Raw genomic sequence first — 19,473 nt, forward strand, 5'->3', positions numbered from 1 at the left:
TAATCTAAAACTGTACATACTAATACATGCACTCATTTAATTTGTTTATATATTTATCTTTTTTAATTTATTTTTCTAGAAAAACTTTTGAAATCAGAAGGAAGGGAACTTCGAAGAGCGTTGTTCTCCCTGAAGCAAATATTTCAGGTATTTCATTTTTAATATTACCATATAATTCAATATATATTTGAATGTATAGATCACGAAAAGTTATAATGTATTTTATATAATTATAGGAAATAATTTATAAATGTATTGATTATATTGCAGGAGGACAAAGATCTGGTGCACGAATTCGTGCAAAATGAAGGACTTTCCACCCTCATCAAAGTCGGCACTGATGCAGATCAAAATTATCAGAATTATATCTTACGAGGTAATTGTATTGATGTTGATATTTTTTGGATAAATATCAACTTTAATAGAAACTCTTAAAGTATTTTTATTTTTAAAAAAAATTAGGTACTAGTTTACAAGAGAGGCTCAAAAGGCAATAACCTTAAAATTGACTTATATAATATAATACAATTGAGTATAGGCCCGACTTCCACTGAAAAAATCAGTTAGGGGTTTTGTTTATTCATTTTGACCAAGCGAAGCGAATAAATGTTGGCAGCTAATTAAAAAGTAATAATAATATTATAAGTAGAATTTTGACTTTCCCGCCCCGCTAGAACGTTTTTTGTACAATAGAATCTAAAACTATAATTTATTGAATTTAAAAATTAATTATTAAGTGAGGAAATAGATGTTTAAATATTTTAAATGGGGTTACCAACATTCGTGGTTTGTTTAAATTATATGTTTATATTTTGTTTTTCTAATTTTTAACTTTCAAAAATTTCTCTAAGGAAGGGAGTTTGTAAAAAATACGACCGAGCATCGAAAGGAATTAGCCCGGAGAGGACTTGAAGAAAAGGCAAGATGATTGGTTATTATCCAGAACGATTCTTTGTTCCAGGATCATCATGGATCGAGTCCTTCAGGAAAGGGGAAAGTTCCGTTTTCACTGAGTGACATTGTCTTTGTCGTTACGGTAATTCTCATCAATACTGAATTGTTAACCCAACCTTGGCCTACAATGCCCAAGCAATGTTTTTTCAATGCCATATTAGTATTGGGACGGTGACCACTTTCTCATAAGGAACTAATTTTTCGTCTTTCTTGGCCTGTAGCCCTACTCATGGTAGACATTCATGAAACCTTCTAAACTGTCCTTATAAAAAGATGCTCTTGCGCTAAAGATTTATTATTATTTTGGGAGAAAACAAAAAAAATTATCTTCTTCCCATAAAGAGTTTTAGGTTCAGTACTTGATAAAAAAGTACTTCCTGCTACTAATATATTTAGTAAAATCGAGCATTATTACTTCACAAGGGGTGTTCATGACGTTTTGTTAAATATAATAAGTTTTAAATGCTAAATGTTATAAGTATAGGATTGTTTGCAGGCTAATTTAAAATCCGTGTTATATGTTAAATGCAGAGGAGCTCCTAGCGGATTTTCATAGCAACTTGTTTTGTAACCTTATGATCTTTATGAGATAATAAAATCTCCAACAGCTTCCGCACATCATTTTTTCCTCCACCTCGCTTGTTCCTTGTTTCCTCTCCTAGGTTTTTCTACTACTTCATTATTATTTTTATCCATTACTATATTAGAGTTTAAAAACGTCCAAAGCGAAAATAACACAAACCAAACAAGAACTACTGAGCAATTAACATATCAAAATGAAAACAGACAAAATGGTGTGGAGCTCAGCTGGACTATTACCTGAGGTCATTCTCCATTTAGCTAAACTATTAGCAGACTCAACCATGTTAAATATTATATTGTTTTAACATGCTAAAAGAAGGAAATGTTTCCCCATTTAATATTTTAAACCAAAGATCATGAATACCCCTACTATATGAATATTTACTTTAGCCAACTGAATTAGCTATATAGAAAGGGTACCAATTGGTTCCAAAGGGTCTGATTATTACTGCTGTTACTACTCCTTGGTGCTACAGACTACTTTGTAGCACACATTACAGATTACAGACCAATCCTTGGGCTATTCATTAAGTTTTTGCCAGATTGGCCAGAGCCACCCTTTGTTGTGAAGTCACTCACCAGTCGAGGGTGTTCAGCACTATGTTAGCCCTTCAAAGCTATCTCTCACTAGTTCCTAATAAACAAAAAAAACTTAGATTTATGACAGACTTAGTCACTTTAGTCTCTAAAGTCTGTTGTATATGAATTATTTACTATATTTTTATTCTAATGATAGTTTTATTCATTTTTTCTGTATTTAAGATTGGTCAATAGTTTAATTAACAATCTTTTATCTATATTTTTACTCTATAGATCATATAATAATTGATTACAACCCAATCTTCCAAGTCAGTAACTTGACCAGTAGCATCACCAACAAAGGATTTTGTAAAAATACATTCAGTTACTGATTGTTCAATATAAAAATCACTGCAAATTGTGTTTCAGCATTGGGTCAAGTGATGCTCTATGTGGACGGTATGAATGGTGTCATCAACCATCCAGGCACAGTTCAATGGCTCTATGATCTTGTTTCATCCAAGTTCCGATTGGTCGTCAAAACAGCCCTCAAGCTCTTGTTGGTCTTTGTGGAGTATGCAGATACCAATTGTGTACTTCTAGTGAAGGCTATACGAGGTGTAGACTATGTCCGTAGTAAGTATACTTTCTATAGTGTCTTTAATTTAAAAAAAAAAAAAATATCGTATATAAAAGTGAATTAGAAAAATGAATCATGAACAATTAAGAGGATCATTAAATATTTTTTGTTGTTTTTTAAGTTAGCTCGGAAAAATATAAGTAAAACTGGTGATTCGGATAAACAAAATTATACGCTGATCTCCAAGTGTAGATCATGAATTTGGTTGTGACAAAAAAAAATTAGTGCACATTATTTATTTAATTTATATATTTTAGATTTAATATTATTTTGTAAGTTTCTAAATTGAATATAATTAATTAATTTTTATTTTTTAATTCAGCATCAAAACCTTGGAGTAATGTGATGAAGCTGATTAAAGAATGTGATGTTGCTGATACCGAACTTCTAATTTATGCAATGACTCTAATAAACAAAACTCTCAATGGTCTCCCTGATCAGGACATGTACTATGACCAAGTTGATGCGATAGAGGAACAAGGGCTGGAAACCATCATTCGAAAGTAATTCTTATTCGTTAAATGACTATTACCTGTAAAAATCAATATGATAATAACACTATAGGTACCCATATCATCGGGTTGAATGTAAAATTGATCAAGTGATGTTCAAAACCATTGCTCATGTTCACTTTTACTGCCAACCAAACGATATGATTTTAAGAAAAAGTTTATATTCAATCTATCTGCTGGGTTATATATTTGGATTTCAATTTTTTTTATGACAAAAAATTTTGTTTTTAAATATTTTTAATCGAATATTGAGTTTGTAATTGATTCTTCTACTCATTATCCTAGGTATATGGCAAAGCAGGGAGCAGATTTAGACCTATTGAGACAGTTCCAGATCTATGAGGCAGTGTTGAGGCATGAGGATGGTGATGAGAAAGGAACACCTCTTCGGCAGCTTGATGAATCTATAAGGTATTTAACATTGTTGAATCAGAAATTGGCTGGTATATTAGTATATCTGATATAATTAACTTATCATCGCTTGAGCTGTGAAACTCTATGAATTCTTATAGCATTTTCAAAATTTTGTAGGATACTTATACAACTTTTTCTGACTTTAAAAATTCTTTCAAGATGTCTCTAAAGTGATCTATTGATTTATATATTTTTTAAATGGTGTAATAATTTTTTTTTTTATGAAGGCCTCTTAGCTGAAGCAATATTTGTATTTGTTGTGATCATTATTAGTGACTGAAATTATCATCATTATCAGCATTACTTTTTTTGTAATCTTAAATTTTCATTCCCAAAATGATTTTTGTAATTATAATTCAGGTACAAAATTAAATTATTTTTGTTTGTATTTTTTCTTAATGTATTTTAACCAGAATCATTCTAAATCATTGTAACTAGAAGCAGGTCTGTAGTGTTATTATATTGTATTTATTATATTGATTGGTTTGTTCAGCGATTTCCATACTTTCTTCATTGTGGCACCTAATAAAAAAAAATTTGTGGCACCATTGTCATGCTAAAAAAAATAGTAAAAGTAATAATAGTAAAAAACAGTGGCACAATTATCCTTAAAGTTGTTGAATAAATAAGAAAAAATACTGCAAATTAAATGCTCAATATTTATTAAACCAAAATATGAAAGTCATTTTATGTATAGTTTAATATTTTTAACAGGTGAGCATTAATAATATACCTGCATAAAAAATTAATAAAAAAAAAAGTAATACTGCAATCCTAGAAAGGTCTTGGGTTCAGTACTAATAATACATGTACATTGAATATTTCTAAGGGGCCGTCCGTGGCTCAGATGGTTAGGCACAGGTCTATCGTTCTGAGATCTAGGGGCGGTGCCGGTTTGGATCTGGTCTGGTGGCATTGACTTTTTTTCATTAATTAGCGGTCCCATAAAATGAAAAACTTGACCCCCCGCCATGGTTAAAATAGGTTAGTCACCTGTAGATAACTAGGCAAACATCACCTTCACTGTGGATTGGCTTAATAAAAAAAAAAAAAATTGAAATTGTGTATTTATCCCTTAGGACATTATGGCATTGCCATCATGGATATAAATGGATTTTACTTAAAAATTGCAAAATTATTGTAAAAATTTAATATTATTGCTATGGCTCCTTGGCATTGTCTTGCACCCACTTTGAGAACCACTGGGTTTGTTTTTAAAATTAAATAAGAAAAACTTCATTTTTATAAATTATATATTTGTGGAAAATAATTACAATACCATATATAATATATATAATTATAATACAAAATAAATACAATATATAACAATAAATAATTGTTTCTCTTTGATTATAGAAAAGCAGTGAAGAACCGCAAAAGCTTGACCGGGAGCCTTGACATTGAGAGGCGGAAGTCGAGGCGGTACTCTACAGGCAACACTCCCCTCACTCTTACCCTGACTCCTACGAGGTTGATCGCTTCTCAAGATACTCAAAGTGATGATACGCTCAATATCAATGGTAAGATTGCTGTTGCCATTCAGTGCTTCTTAGTTTGAGTTTTATTGATTTTCGTTTTCGTTTTTAAACTTTGATGAAGAGTATTGATGAAGAAAATCGAGTGGTTCTTAATAGTATTTTATTAGAGTGTGAAAATAATGTATGGGCTTTAAATACATGTTTACTTCAGGAAGAAGTCAAGTTGCAGATCTAATAACGGTGTAAAATGGCACTAATTTACCTGCTTTCATTACTAGTTTGTGTTTTTTATTGTTTGAGGCATCAAGAAATATTTTTCCTTTATTAAATCGATAGGTTAAATTTCTGACATAAGAATCAGAAGGAGATATTAAAAATTAAAGCTTTATAATTAATTTGTGAATAGTAATAGAACCATCTCATATTATAATTTATGCATGATAGTTCTAATTAAAAATGACAATCTTAAATCACATTTTCATTCTGATTCATCTTTTATTTTTTTTCTCCACCTTACATCAATCATTATTAGGTGTTACTCTTGTATAATCACCCTTCTAGGAAGCCGCCAGATAAACTAGAACCATGTGTTTAGCATTCAGTTATTACAAACATTCATGTCTCATATCTTGGCCAAACTTGTCGATTCAGTTCAAAAGCGAAGCATTAAACTTTTAATCTTTAGAGGACCATTTGTGCTGCTTGCAAATGTATTATCTCTTCTCTAGCATTCCTTTTTTCAATGAGATGTAGAAATTGAATGAATCATTTTCGAATGATTAATAAATATTCCATATTAATTATTTTAAAATATTTTTGCTTCCATATTACAGAAAATATTTCTATTCCACATTAATATGTTACCGTTCTGCATTTTTTTTTTTTTTTTTTCATGAATTCTCAATTTACATCAAAGAATTGTATTATAAAGGCTATTATTTGAAATCTTAGTACCAATTTACTTAAACTAATTATCTGATTGATTGAAATTAATTAGATTTGTTTATTGATAAGAATTTGCAAATTTATAATCAAGTATATTTCCAATAAAAATTTTTGTTCGTAGTTAAATCATTAAATAAATTATTATTGTTAATTTCGGAACATTACATTGAAAGGAGGGTATTAATAACGTCCATTGATAAATTCTGCTTGTGACAGGACAATATTTTGGAAGTCGACTGCTGTAATACACATAAAGCTATAATAATGAAAAAATATCTATCGATACAAAAAATATTTTTTAACAGTACTAAACATTGTTAGTATTAGTACAACTTTTGCTTAATACTACTATAAAATTTCAAAATAAGAAACCCCAAAGGGGTCACCTTATTGATCTATGTTTTCTGGACTTTAAATTTCTTCATTATAAGTACCATTATTTTTATTAATCATGTTGAAACATTATATTTCATCAATATTTGAAAACCAAAGGCTCTTAAATTGTGGAACTGAAATTTTTGTGATCAACATCTCTATGGGACTACAAGTACTTAACAGTTTTTTATAAAATTAAACTACAGTCTGTCATTTCTGTTGTTAAATAGTTAAAATAAATTTATATATTCTTAACTATAATTGATTTTTTTTTTTATCTCAGATGTTCAAAAAGGTGTAATATTTTTCGTTTGAAACTTTTTTTGTGTAATTAGTAAATAGATAGTATCATTTACAGTCAAAACTCTATAACTCAAAAAAACTCAATCATTCCAAGTCAGCCGTGTTTCCCAATGCGTTTAGAAATAAAATTCAACTTCTTAGCTCCAATACAAGACTCTATATCTCAAAATTAAAATTTCTGTAGGATGAGCGCATAGACCAGCATATAAGTTAGATTTGAAGAATTGGTGGGAGCCTCCGTAACTTTAAGTTCATACGAATACCATTTCTTAGTGATGCCAACATTATTTTATGTAAGAAAGAATACTGAACATGTTCCCTCTCTTAAAAAAACAAAATCAGATTATCATCATTTACCCTTATGAGTCAGTGAGTTTATTATACTTTTAAACTGTATTGATAAAGCTAGTGAATATGTTTAGAATATTTGATCCTGATGTCTACCGTATAGAAAATTCGAAAACTCAAAATATTTTATCTTTCAAAAATTTAGTAACTCAAAGTAAAATAAATTTTTATTTACCTTTTCCTTAAAGAGTTTTGGCTGTAATTATACTCAATATAAGTCATGAAATTCATTCACCCATTCATAATTAATATTCATTGCTCTTTACTGAACTAATATAAAAGTTTTTATGGTTTAATAGAATTTTTAATAACATAGCAATTTAACTAATAACCCAAAAGAGAGGTTTTGCTTAATATAAAAGCGTCTAATGAGCTGAACGCTTATAATTGGCTTGTGTGTTATAACTAACACGTAGGGGAGAACGGGGTAGGTGTTACACCTGGATTGAGAAGACGAAGAGAGAGGGCTGAGAGACAGAAGAGCTTCATCAGGGAACAGCGAGAGGCGACCCTTAGGGCCCAGCAGAGCAGTTCCGAAGCCTCAAGTGAAGAAGCCAACTCGAGACCGTCGAGGGCACACCATCGCCAATCCCTTCCTGTCCAACCACCTCCACCGCCACCAGGTATCATCGTTCTTGTTCTTTTAACAGGACGAGTGCTTCATTGCTTTTATTAATAATATATTTTGTTTAGCTATCTGTATTTTTAGATGACTCTTTACAAACAAAGCTGACTTGAAATTACTTTATAAGGTTAAAATTATACCTATAAATTACAATGAGCATATTTTTAATTATTTTAAAAATTTAAGCATTTTATACTCTTAACAAAAGTGTTTTGAATACCTTAATTTTACCTTTTAACAATCTGATGCTGGAGTTGGACTTTTAAATCCACAAAGTAGTTTACTTGTGCTTCTGTTTAGCCAGTTGCAGATCTCTTCATATTTCTATCCACTTGGCTTTGATAGCCAAATCTGTCATCAGTCCTTCACTGTTAATAACCTTGATCTGTCTAATGACCTTCGCTGACCAAAGCGACACCTGTAGTGTAGGGAAACTTTTGGGTCTCTAACCCTAAGATACTATGATCTTCTGTGATTCTTAGGACCTTGTTTTAGTATGATTGTAATTTTTTTCATTTCATACTGGCCTTAACATTTTTTTTTAATGTCAATGGTTGTATCTGTTTTAATCTAGATTTTCCATCAATGAGTGGATATAGCATTGCCAACCTGCCTTGCGTAGGTTTGGGTTGGTTTAATATTAATATTATTGAATACAATCTATCAGAAAAGAAAATATAATTTTATTAAACACTCACAGTTCACAGATTACTAGTACTTGAAATATATTGAAATTGAATGGGAGGATCTCCCAGATCCCTGTGACTTAAAGTATCACCATCATAGAATGTTAAAGAAATTGACCTTCATCTTTGAAGTTTGATGAAATATTTTCAATTGAAATTGATAGTTAAAGATTAAATATTTAATCAGATTTTGTTTTAATTAAATATTTTTTTTAAGATTGTGCGCTCAAGTAAAAATATCTCAAGTTTTTTATTAATTAATGAAATCAGAATTACTACATTATTTTAATTTGACATATTCTCTTAAAGCTGATAATTTAATGATAATTTTCAGTTTCTAATATTGGCAATATTGTAAACTTTTTTTAGGAATTGAAAATGGTGACAAAAGAATCGAGGGTGAAGACGAGGAAAAATGTAGAGATGGTTTAGTGAGAGATCTTTCCCAGAAATTAGCAAATAACCTTCACAGCCCCGGAGACGAATCCAAATATCCCTTCTCTGATATGAAAGGAATTATTTCTAAAGCCAAAGAAGGTAATTTAACTATATTCTGTATTAGTATTATTCATATCTATTCAAAAAGATGAGGAGTGGGTGTTGATGACCAAGCTGTTAAACGACCTTTCAAAACAAACAAACAAACAAACACATGAGTTTTTTTATGTCCAAATTTAATGTGAAATAATTAAAGGACAAATCACCACAAAAAAAAAAAAAAAAATAGGAAGGTAAACATTAGTAGAAAAAATTATAGGGTAGATAAGTAAAATATGGATATTTTAATAAATAGCATGGTAAAACAATAATTATGTAAATCTTTCATATTTTATATTTATCCATTATTTATTACTATTAACAGTGAGAGATGTTTAGTTTTTCAAATTAAAGGTACTTTGTAATTTTTTTTACATTTTATTAAGTATTTATATTACCCTTACTATATATTTCATATAGGGAAATGAAAGTAAAATCTAAATATTGTTATAACTGCCGTGATAACATAATAATTATCTAAATCTTTCATATTTTATATTCATTATTACTTTATTTTATATTATTTATTGTTATTAAGAGTAAGAGATATTTAATTTTTCAAATTACCCAAATTAAAGGCTCTTATTTAACAATTTTTTTTATTTATTCTTATTTTTATATTTTTTAGAGCTCGCAAAGTCCCAGTCAAGAGGTGAGGCACTTAAGAGTCCGACGACAGAAATGCCTCGACCTGAAATCAAGAAAACTGAAACAGAGTTGCATTGGGAGGAGATGGCCCGATCTTGCATCCGCCTGTTGAAACTGTGCGACCTTGACTTCACAGACCTTGGTAGCGATGAAGAGCGTGATGTCTTAGCACCAGCTGGTGTAGCTGGGGGTATTCCTCCCCCGCCACCACCAGTAGCCCCTCCACCGGTCGGCCCACCTCCTCCCATAGTAGAGCAAAATAAGACTAGCACCCTACCTCATCAAAAGAAAACAAAGAAGACTGTCAAATTGTTTTGGAAGGTATTTAATTTAATATTTTTTATAAACATTATTCGTGACACATATTCGTCCAGTAATTTTTTGAACCACTATTAACAAAAGGCTGGCATTTTTATTAATAAACATCTGAACACCTAAGTCCTTAAAATTTGAATAAAATTCTTTCTAAAATGTTTTTGTTTACATTTGCACCATTATGTATGCGAAGCTACCGAAGCTGAAAGCAGTTTTTTATTGGAATTATCTCTGTTCGGTAAAAATTAGAATTTAATTTATTTAGAATTAAAAGAACAAGAATCAATTATTTTCTGTAACATAGAAATGACAAATTTTCGGACAAATATGTGTTAATTCAGATAATTTCATTTTATTGAGTTGTTTTCTTTAAAAATGTTGTTTTTGGCTCTAATAATAGTGTTAGAATTTCAAACAATAAGACATTAAAAAAGAAAAGTTTATAATTAAATATGTAATTTTTTTTCTCCAAACCAGGAAGTACGGGACGACCCAATTGTAATGACCAAAATGAGCCCTGGCCAACTACTCTGGGATGAGCTCTTGCCTGTAGTGATAGATACCCAAAAATTAGAACACTTATTCGAATCTCGTGCAAAAGACTTGATCACAAAGGTATAAAAATATTCACTAATTATTTTCTTTTTACTTATAAACAATGATTTAAAATTTATCAAGAAGTTTAGAACACTTATTGTTTTTATTAGTTATTACATTGTATGAATTTATGGAGAGTTTGGTTTTATAGATATAAAAATGGGCGTAAGACTGCCAAAAAGTGCTAGTCAGTTATAGTCTTGAATGAACAATATTTAGTTAAAACTTTCAAATTTAGTTATTTATTTTTACAATGAAGAAGAAATTAGGATCTTTATAAGTTACATTAGAAACAAAAGTATTATAAAAAACAGTTTATAATATTTACTGATTCCCATAAAATATTATAAATTCTTTTTTATAATACTTTATGTTCCTTGTTTTTAGAAATTTTATTTTAGATTAAATTTAGAACATTGCACTAAATGTTAGAACTGAGTAAATAGTCTTAATATATGCATTCAGCTGACTCTGTGTAATTGGTACTATAGGTATTCACGGAAACTGATTTATTTGAATAATATTCGTGAAATAGGATCAAAATAATTTTCTTTTGATCTCAAAAGACTTGAAATAATCAATCCAACAAGTTATAACATGTCTATTACTCTTTACCTTTGTAAAATACTTGTTCTCTCTACATGCTTATTTAAAATGGTTAGAAAAAAACCATATATGAGGTGCATTATCTCGTTATGTCTGGTAAGAATAAAAAATTTCTATTCATTAATAAGGTACTGAACATAATCATTTTAAAAGGATTTATATTTGTTGTTATATTACAATACATAAATATCTAAGATATATTTTAATTTTTCTTATGCGTTAGTTCTCACCTAAGTTATAGTATATATTAATTCACATTAATGATCTAAGTGAAAATTCCCTACTTACTTTATTTTTTTTAAATGTTTGAAAACAACTTTTTTTAGGGACTCTATTTGATTAAATAAATAAGCTCACTTGAGGTGTACCCAATTAATTTGGGGTCTATTGTATATACATGTCTATTATATAGGTTCATACACAATAGGCTGTTTGGTATACATAACTTTGTAAGCTTATTGAAAAAAATAATTCTGTATCAATATAAAAAAATATATATTTTCAATAAGCTTTCAAAGTTTTAATTAAATTTGTTAAAAAATAAATTTATTATTAATTTATATATTGCATTTTTATCGTCAATTTATTGTATTTATTAACTCTTTTTACATTTTTCTTTTTAAATTTATTGTCAGCCGTAACAGCTTATTTCATTTTCAATATAAATTAGTCGCCTCCCTTCATACTGCTGAAGGCAAATTTCTGTAACTTTTATCCTCTATTCAATTACAGCTTTATACTGAAAAGCAAATGTATTAACAATTTATGCCTCTTTTAAGTGTAATTTTGGCAACACTTTATACTTCTTTTCAAGCTGTTTTTTATTTATTTTATTTTTTTTATGTACAATTTCAAATATTCTAGTAAGGCTTTTAACTTTTTATATTTAACTGTCTTTTATTTTATGTTATAAAATCTCATTCAGAATTATTTGTTGTGCATGTGATGATATTATTAGCTAGAAATCAAGTATTATGACAACTGGTTTGTTACTGTTAGTGATGGGTCGTTTCATATGAAACATCAGAAATGAGGAAATACTAGTGTTAGTATTCAGTAGTAATTATTTGACACAAATGTGATTGTTTTTCATAAATTTGTCTATTAATTTATTTATAATTAAGAAACTATTCTCGAAAAATGCTAAAGAAGACATTATAATCTATTCAAAAGGATTCTACGACTATTCCTTGTTAGTACCAACCCAAACCTCAGTTCATGTGTTTGTATTTATCCAATTTCTATTGTCTCATGGAACGGACTATAACAGTTCTGTGTCACATTTGATTAGTCAATCATAGCCTTATCGTATGGTAAGGAAACCAATGTTATTTTCTGATCCATTAAACTTGTGCTATCGAATTTTTCTTGATTTAGTTCTTATACTTATCCTGATGTTATTTGGAACATAAACTCTGGGTGTATTTAATTACTGCCTTCAGTTCTTGTGCCTTCTTCTTTGAGCATTGACTATGTTCTTCATTGATACAGAATGAAACTTCTTTACTATAAAATACAATAATTTCTAGACGAGCTTTAGTTAAGTTGTATAATAAACCTCAGAAGTTGGTTTATTTATATACCAATATTTATAAATAACTTGATAATCTCAAAACTAGAACCGCAAATATTTCCTCCTTTCAACGTCAGACATTTATCATGATCATACAAAATCACCTGTTTAATATGAAACAACCCAATAATTTATTTATGCCTTTAAATAAAGGAAAAAATCTAGCTTATATCAAGTTTATTACCTTTTATTTCAACTTGCCTTTATTATATTTTCAACTCTATGTGTAATATCTTTTCTTTTTTATTGTATTAACATTTCTTGTAAATTAATGCATGACACTCTTCAAACCTCCGATCATGTAATATTCTAGCATGTTTAATTCTAAGGTTACACTTATGCACGAAACATTTATCGTCATTAATTACATTTTTCACTAATGCACCATAAACATCTATATACATTTCTACCATGTTAGTCATTATAATATTAGATTTAGTTTGTTTTAAAAATTAATATTAAAAATTCTTATGTATAATAATTAATATTTAATTTTGTAAAGAAATAATACAGTATTATTGGAAGTTCATGTAAGCGTCAACTATTTAAAAAACATTTTGAATTTATATTAATTGGATGTAAAATTATTAAGTTTATTTAGCCAACTTAAATTTCTTCTTTTAATTTCATTATTTTGATATCAGATTTCATGTATCAAAGATTTTAGAACCTTTTAAATTATTTATGAATTGAAGTGACCCATTAAAGAAGGCAATATAAACTGTTTTAAGAGAGAATAGAAAATCATATGTTAACTTAGTGGCTATTTGGCTTTTCAAACTGGATCAATCATGAAAACCTGGTTTTGTGATTTAAATTGTTCTGCCATTATCAGCGTCAAGGAAGTTCTCATTCCACTAATTTTAATTCTAAAGTCTAATTCCACTAATGATTTCTAATGTCTATTCTAATCACCATTCAGTTATTTCATTCCCGTTAGGATTTTGCCTCTATTCTCTGTACATATTCATTGACCAACCCTAGGTTTGCAGCTTATCACTTGTAGGTAGAGCTTACTGTCTGATACACATACATGTAAATATGATACCTTTGTACATGTCTGAATAATTTTCATCATATATTTTTTAGGATTTTCTTTAGTTCAAGTATTTAAAGTAGTTTAGTTGTAACTGATTGTAAACGATTTTGACCTTCAGAAGTCCAAAGGACAAAAAAATGAAAATATTATGGCTGGAAAAGGATCTTCTCAATCTTCTAAGAATGCTTACATACGTATGATCCACATACATATATGGTGCAACGATCTATCACTGAATCAGGGCCTTCTCCAGAAGATTCAGCTATTCTTCTGTACCCTGTGCAGCAGCCATCGAATTAGGTTTATTTAGTAAGTTTCTGACCATCTGTGCAGAAACTATCAAGCCATCTGAGGTTGGATCTCCCTACTCTTCTTAGGACCTCATAGCCAATAAACCTGGAATTTCAGTGTCGTCCATTCTTGCAACATGTCCTGCCCATGCCCATCCCAGATTTTCAACCTTAACAAACTTTTCAATATCTTTCCCTGGTATTTCCTTCTTTAATTGAGCCGAAGATTCTTTGGAATATTTTCCTCTCCAAAATGAGTAGTCTACTGGTGGTGTCAAGCTTAGTCAATCCCATGCTTCGGATCCATAAGTGAGGACTGGATGTATTAACATTTTTTAGAGTCTCACTTTGGTCTGATTAGCTATGTAGTTACTTTTGAAAAGTATAATCAGCCCAAAGTACCATCAATTTGCTGTTGCTGATCTGCGACTTACACCCTGCGGAAGTTTAATTTGGTGGGTTTACTTAAAGGCCTTATTTTGTATTCTTTCATACTTGCACCTACCAATCTCAATATAATCTTCCTCTGTATCATCACCTCCAACCCTCATTTATTTAGTTTTCTATTCATTTATTTTTATTATTTGGAATTACCACTTCTGACCACCATTTCTTACCTCAACCATGAATTCAGTAAATATTACTTCATATTGACGTTATCGTAGAGATATTGATGGATTTAATTCTTCTATATTTTTTGGAAAACTCACATAAAAATGAATTTATGAGTTTTTGCTAGATCAAAGGTTCAATGATTTGTTATGATAATAAATTTTCAACCATCGGCAGTATGATTGTTTTGAAGTATGGCATCAACATGGTAATGACAAAATTTTAGCTATGCTCACATGAACTTATTTGTATATATAATTGTATTTTCAGGCCATCTGCTTCTTACATTTTACTAATATTTGCATTTGTTTTCCCCTCGTTGGCCTGGCTACCAATGTGTATAGGAGGTAAGGATCCATATAATAAATTATCAATTTGCTTTCAGTGTCCTTGCATGAATTATAGAAATTTGAACATTCTGTTGTGGAGAATTTTTTTTAATAAGGCTCACCATAATGTGTTTTGCATGGTGTTTCAATTACAAGCTTCTGTAATTTTGTTGCTTTTTTTTATGGGTTTATTAATCGTTTTGTTCTTTTTTTTTTCAGATATACTGTTTTATTTACTTATTTATTTTTTCAATTTATTTTATTTATGCGACATATTTGTTGTTTACCTTGATGTTTGGAATGGTTATTGTCTGTAGCTTGAAAAGAAACAATTACTATTTTGTTTCTTTATTTTAGTATACTACATTTTTTCTCTCTTTTTTTGTTTGAATAGTAATTTCTTTACTTATTGGATTATAAATTCTTTTCATTTTTACATGATATTCTGTTTTTTGTTGTTTTTTCTGTTGAATTTTGTTCTGTAGTGTTTGAAATATTATTATTTACAGTTTTTATTAAATAATAAAATTTTTACAATTGGTTTTTAAATTAATATATACCTATGTTTTTATTGAAGGAAACACAGAGATTTTAAAAAATCTTATCATTATAAAAAATTTGAATATAAATTTTAAGTAGTCCAATAGTAAAGGACTGCATCAAAAATAATAGTGTATACTATTTTCTAAGGGTCATATATTCTTCTGTATAGCAGCTTATGGGAAATTCAAAAACCCTTAAAACTTCAAATAGCTTATGTTTATAACATAACATCTTTATAATGTCTATAACATGACATTTAGTACTAATTCTTGTTCATTTTCAAACACAATTAATAAAATCATGCATTAAACAATGTTAACAACTTGATGGTTAACAATTGATGTTACACTCGAAAGCAAAAAGATATAAAATAATATTAAAGTAAGATAATATTAGGAAATATATGAAAATATTAAATATAGGAAGACATTAAATGATAATATACATAATAAGGGATAGAAACTATATAAAAATATCTTTAGATAAAATAAAATTAAAAGAATGGATTCAATAAATATAATATAGTGAAGAAAAGAAAATATTTATTTGATCACATCTAGACCATCTTCCTTTTATAAACAAGTATTTATAATTTAATACTTATCTAGTCAGTACCTTAGAGCAATCATAAAAATAATATCCTAAAATCTATTATTTTTAGAATAGTCACCAACAACATAAATTATCTTTATTCTATAATGTAATTATTTTATTACAAAATTTGGTTCTAGTTCTGAAGCACCACTCCTATATTGCGGGTAGAAGTGTACTCACTGATACATAATGTGAAAATGGTCGACCATTGTTGTCGGTTCTAACCTGACTCCATTCGTAATTCACATTTATGTGAATTTAGGCTTTGCCTCTGTTAATGATTTGTATATCACTCATGAGGGCTGTGGTAGGAAGTTGCCTGTTGCGTCCCAATTAAAATAGTTATGATAACAGTGTAGTTTATAATCTACAGCAATAAAACATTGTTTATTTGTGAGTACACATCTACCTGCCATGTTGGAATATTGCTTCGGAACTGTTATCCAAAATCTATATTTTAATGGACACGTAACTTATTGTCTTTAAAAAAATTCAGTTTTTTAAAAATAATTTAAAAGAGAATCTCCTATGTCTCCTTCAAGCAATGATCAAAACAAAACATGTATTCACTCCCTTACTGTACTTACTATTTAAATTTGTTGGTCATCTCGTAGCTATGTTGCAATGAAACATTCACTTTGTTCTGATAAACTTTCAAGTCCAGTAATTTTTTCATCTTTATGCCTAGTTGAATGTCTTGGTTAATACTTTTTTTTATTTTATTGCTTTTAATCTATTACTTATATTTCTTGTTTTTTCTTTTGGCAGAAACAGCAGGAGATGAATAAGAACAAGGAAATAATTGTTTTGGACCACAAAAGGTCGAATGCCATAAATATCGGAATGACCAAGCTACCTCCACCAAGATCAATCAAAACAGCAATCCTTAAAATGGATGCAACCGTTATGAATCGTGAAGGGATTGAAGTAAGGGACCATTTATTTTATATTAAGAAATTTCTTCTTTAGTAATTGAACTTTTTTTTTTTCTTTTCCCAAGAATGATTGTTTATAATTCTTTTTATCGGAATTGGAGAATTAAAATAAATTTCAGCAAATCACCTTTAATCTTGTCATTAAACATCTTGTCATTAAACATAATCTTTTAATAATACTCCAGGTATCCCGATCGAAACAGACCTGGAACTATAACTACATATGGACAAACGACTAGCTTAATGATTCAAACAACAAAATAAAACTGTAAATTAATAGTTTTGTTGAGTTTATTATGAATTTATTCCAAAGATATTTCAATACACAAGAAAATATCAGTTATTTACATAAGAAATGGAATTTTGTATGTAAAAAAAAAACTTAAAATTTAAACATAAATCAAACATTAAATTATACAATATAAAATTTTCATTAATATCATAAATTCTTGGTTATTGGATATTTCAATTCAAATTCACTGCTTGTTGAGATGGCCTCCTTGTTCTGAACTGCATAATTTAACAACTGCACATACAATTTTTTTTGTTCGGACATTAATATATTTATTGGATCATGATCACAATTAAGACAGTTCACTGTTTATTATCCAAATTATTGCACTTGAAATTTTTTGATTTTTAATAATATTAAAAAATACTTGCACTTTGAATGTTTGATGTTTGAGTTGAAATAGTTTTCTCTGGCAAGACCAATAAACATCTCCCTCGTGTGAACTCTCGATAAGAACTGACTTGAACTCTTCTTTTAGTGCCTGGCACCGTCCAGAAATATAAAACAATGAAAGTATTTTTTAATTGTCATTTTACTGTCTCTTTATGTTTAAAAATAATTTTCAATTGATTTTCAAATCTTCAAAAAGTTATTTCAATTTATATGCGTAAAATAACACATTTTACAAGTTCTTACTGCTGTTATATATCATCAATTACAAGTGCATGGCAATCATCGTTTATTTTATCTAGACTGTACTGTTCCGGTCTCTTTAACAAAAATTTTTCTAATGTTCAAATATATAAAAAATTTATAACTTCAGTATTAAAAGTATTTATTTCACATACAAATGATTTAAATAAAAGTTATTTATCAACATAATGCATTAATATGCTATTTAAAATATCTAAAAATCCTATATTTCAAAGAAATGATTTATAAATCGTAAACGATTCTTAATTTATATTATAACTTTTAACATATTAGAAATATACATTTTCTTTTATTATCAGAATTACAATGTTTTCTCCACACTATTTATATTAATCAACTTTTTAAATATTTTTCATAATATTCAACATTTAATTATTTATTTTCTAATGTCTATGTTCTTTTCGTGATAGCAGTTAACACTTTATGATTTTATTCGACAAGAGATGTATATTATCACAACAATATATTTTTTTTTCTGTATAGAAACTTCTAACCATGTTACCTACAGAAGAAGAAAGATCAAAAATTCAAGAAGCTCAGGCAGCAAACCCCGACCTTCCCCTCGGAAGTGCTGAGCAATTTCTTTTAACCTTAGCATCGATATCTGAGCTCCCAGCAAGGCTCAAGTTATGGGCTTTCAAACTGGATTATGAAAATAGTGAAAAGGTAAGAATAGAAATCATATTGGAAAAAATATTTTATTTAATAAAGTAATGAAAATTTATCCTTTATTCTCAACTGTTCAAAATTTTAGGAAATTGCTGAAAGATTGATGGATTTAAAACAAGGTATGGAAACACTCAAAGTTAATAAAACATTTCGGGCAATTCTTGGAACACTATTATCGATTGGTATATTTCTCAACGGTTCCGAGGTAAGAAATGTTACTATTATCAATTATATTTACTTTTATTATAAAAACAACATTAATATAAAATGTTTTGAACAATGCACTTCGAAAAAAAAAATCCTAGGTGAGGTCTAATCCATCATAAGATGGCAATGATAGTAAATTAAAACTGATTTTAGTAAGTTTAGCAGTGATTATTTACAAACTTTTTTTAAGATTGAGTATAGAAAAAATTACCAATTAAATGAATAAATATTTATTAAATAAATCAAAAATTGTATCCTTTTTAGTCTCAACACTTTTTATTTCAATAGCCCAACGTTACGGCCATTTCAGCCATCCTCAAGGACATCTTCAATTATAAATTCTTCCTCACATTAAAATTTAAAATTTGTTTTGCAGGCTATTCTGCCCAGGTCATTAATTATAAGTTAAAAACCTATTTTTTAATTTAAAATCATAAATATCTTAATCTTCTTATCTTAAAATTATCCACCAAATCACTACCATATACACAAACCGTTGGACTGTTGAAATAAAAAGTGTTGAGATTAAAAAAAATATAGTTTTTGATTTATTTAATAAATAATTACCTGTCTCACGAAATTGAAATAATTTAATTGAAATGAATAAATATTATTTGAATGTTTTGATAATTTACCTGTGGATAAAATAAAA

General features: G+C 28.6%; 1 protein-coding gene across 5 annotated transcripts in view; it reads left to right on the forward strand.

The window, feature by feature from the left end:
• Window positions 1–19,473, forward strand: part of Fhos (Formin homology 2 domain containing) — a gene marked incomplete at its 5' end in the record, with an annotated part of 93,892 nt that overhangs the window by 66,669 nt on the left and 7,750 nt on the right. For 3 of the 5 annotated variants that reach the window (XM_067053465.1, XM_067053460.1, XM_067053463.1), the window contains 13 exon segments: window positions 80–147; window positions 271–376; window positions 2,485–2,691; window positions 3,018–3,198; window positions 3,493–3,618; window positions 4,978–5,141; window positions 7,487–7,693; window positions 8,751–8,918; window positions 9,547–9,887; window positions 10,359–10,496; window positions 16,833–16,991; window positions 18,429–18,611; window positions 18,700–18,819. In XM_067053465.1, the coding sequence (XP_066909566.1) occupies window positions 80–147; window positions 271–376; window positions 2,485–2,691; window positions 3,018–3,198; window positions 3,493–3,618; window positions 4,978–5,141; window positions 7,487–7,693; window positions 8,751–8,918; window positions 9,547–9,887; window positions 10,359–10,496; window positions 16,833–16,991; window positions 18,429–18,611; window positions 18,700–18,819 (2,168 nt within the window). 5 annotated transcript variants of the gene reach the window in all.

This window comes from Halyomorpha halys, unplaced genomic scaffold (genome assembly GCF_000696795.3).
Source record: "Halyomorpha halys isolate HHAL.00 unplaced genomic scaffold, Hhal_1.1 Scaffold1123.1, whole genome shotgun sequence".
Classification (NCBI taxonomy): Eukaryota; Metazoa; Arthropoda; class Insecta; order Hemiptera; family Pentatomidae; genus Halyomorpha; species Halyomorpha halys.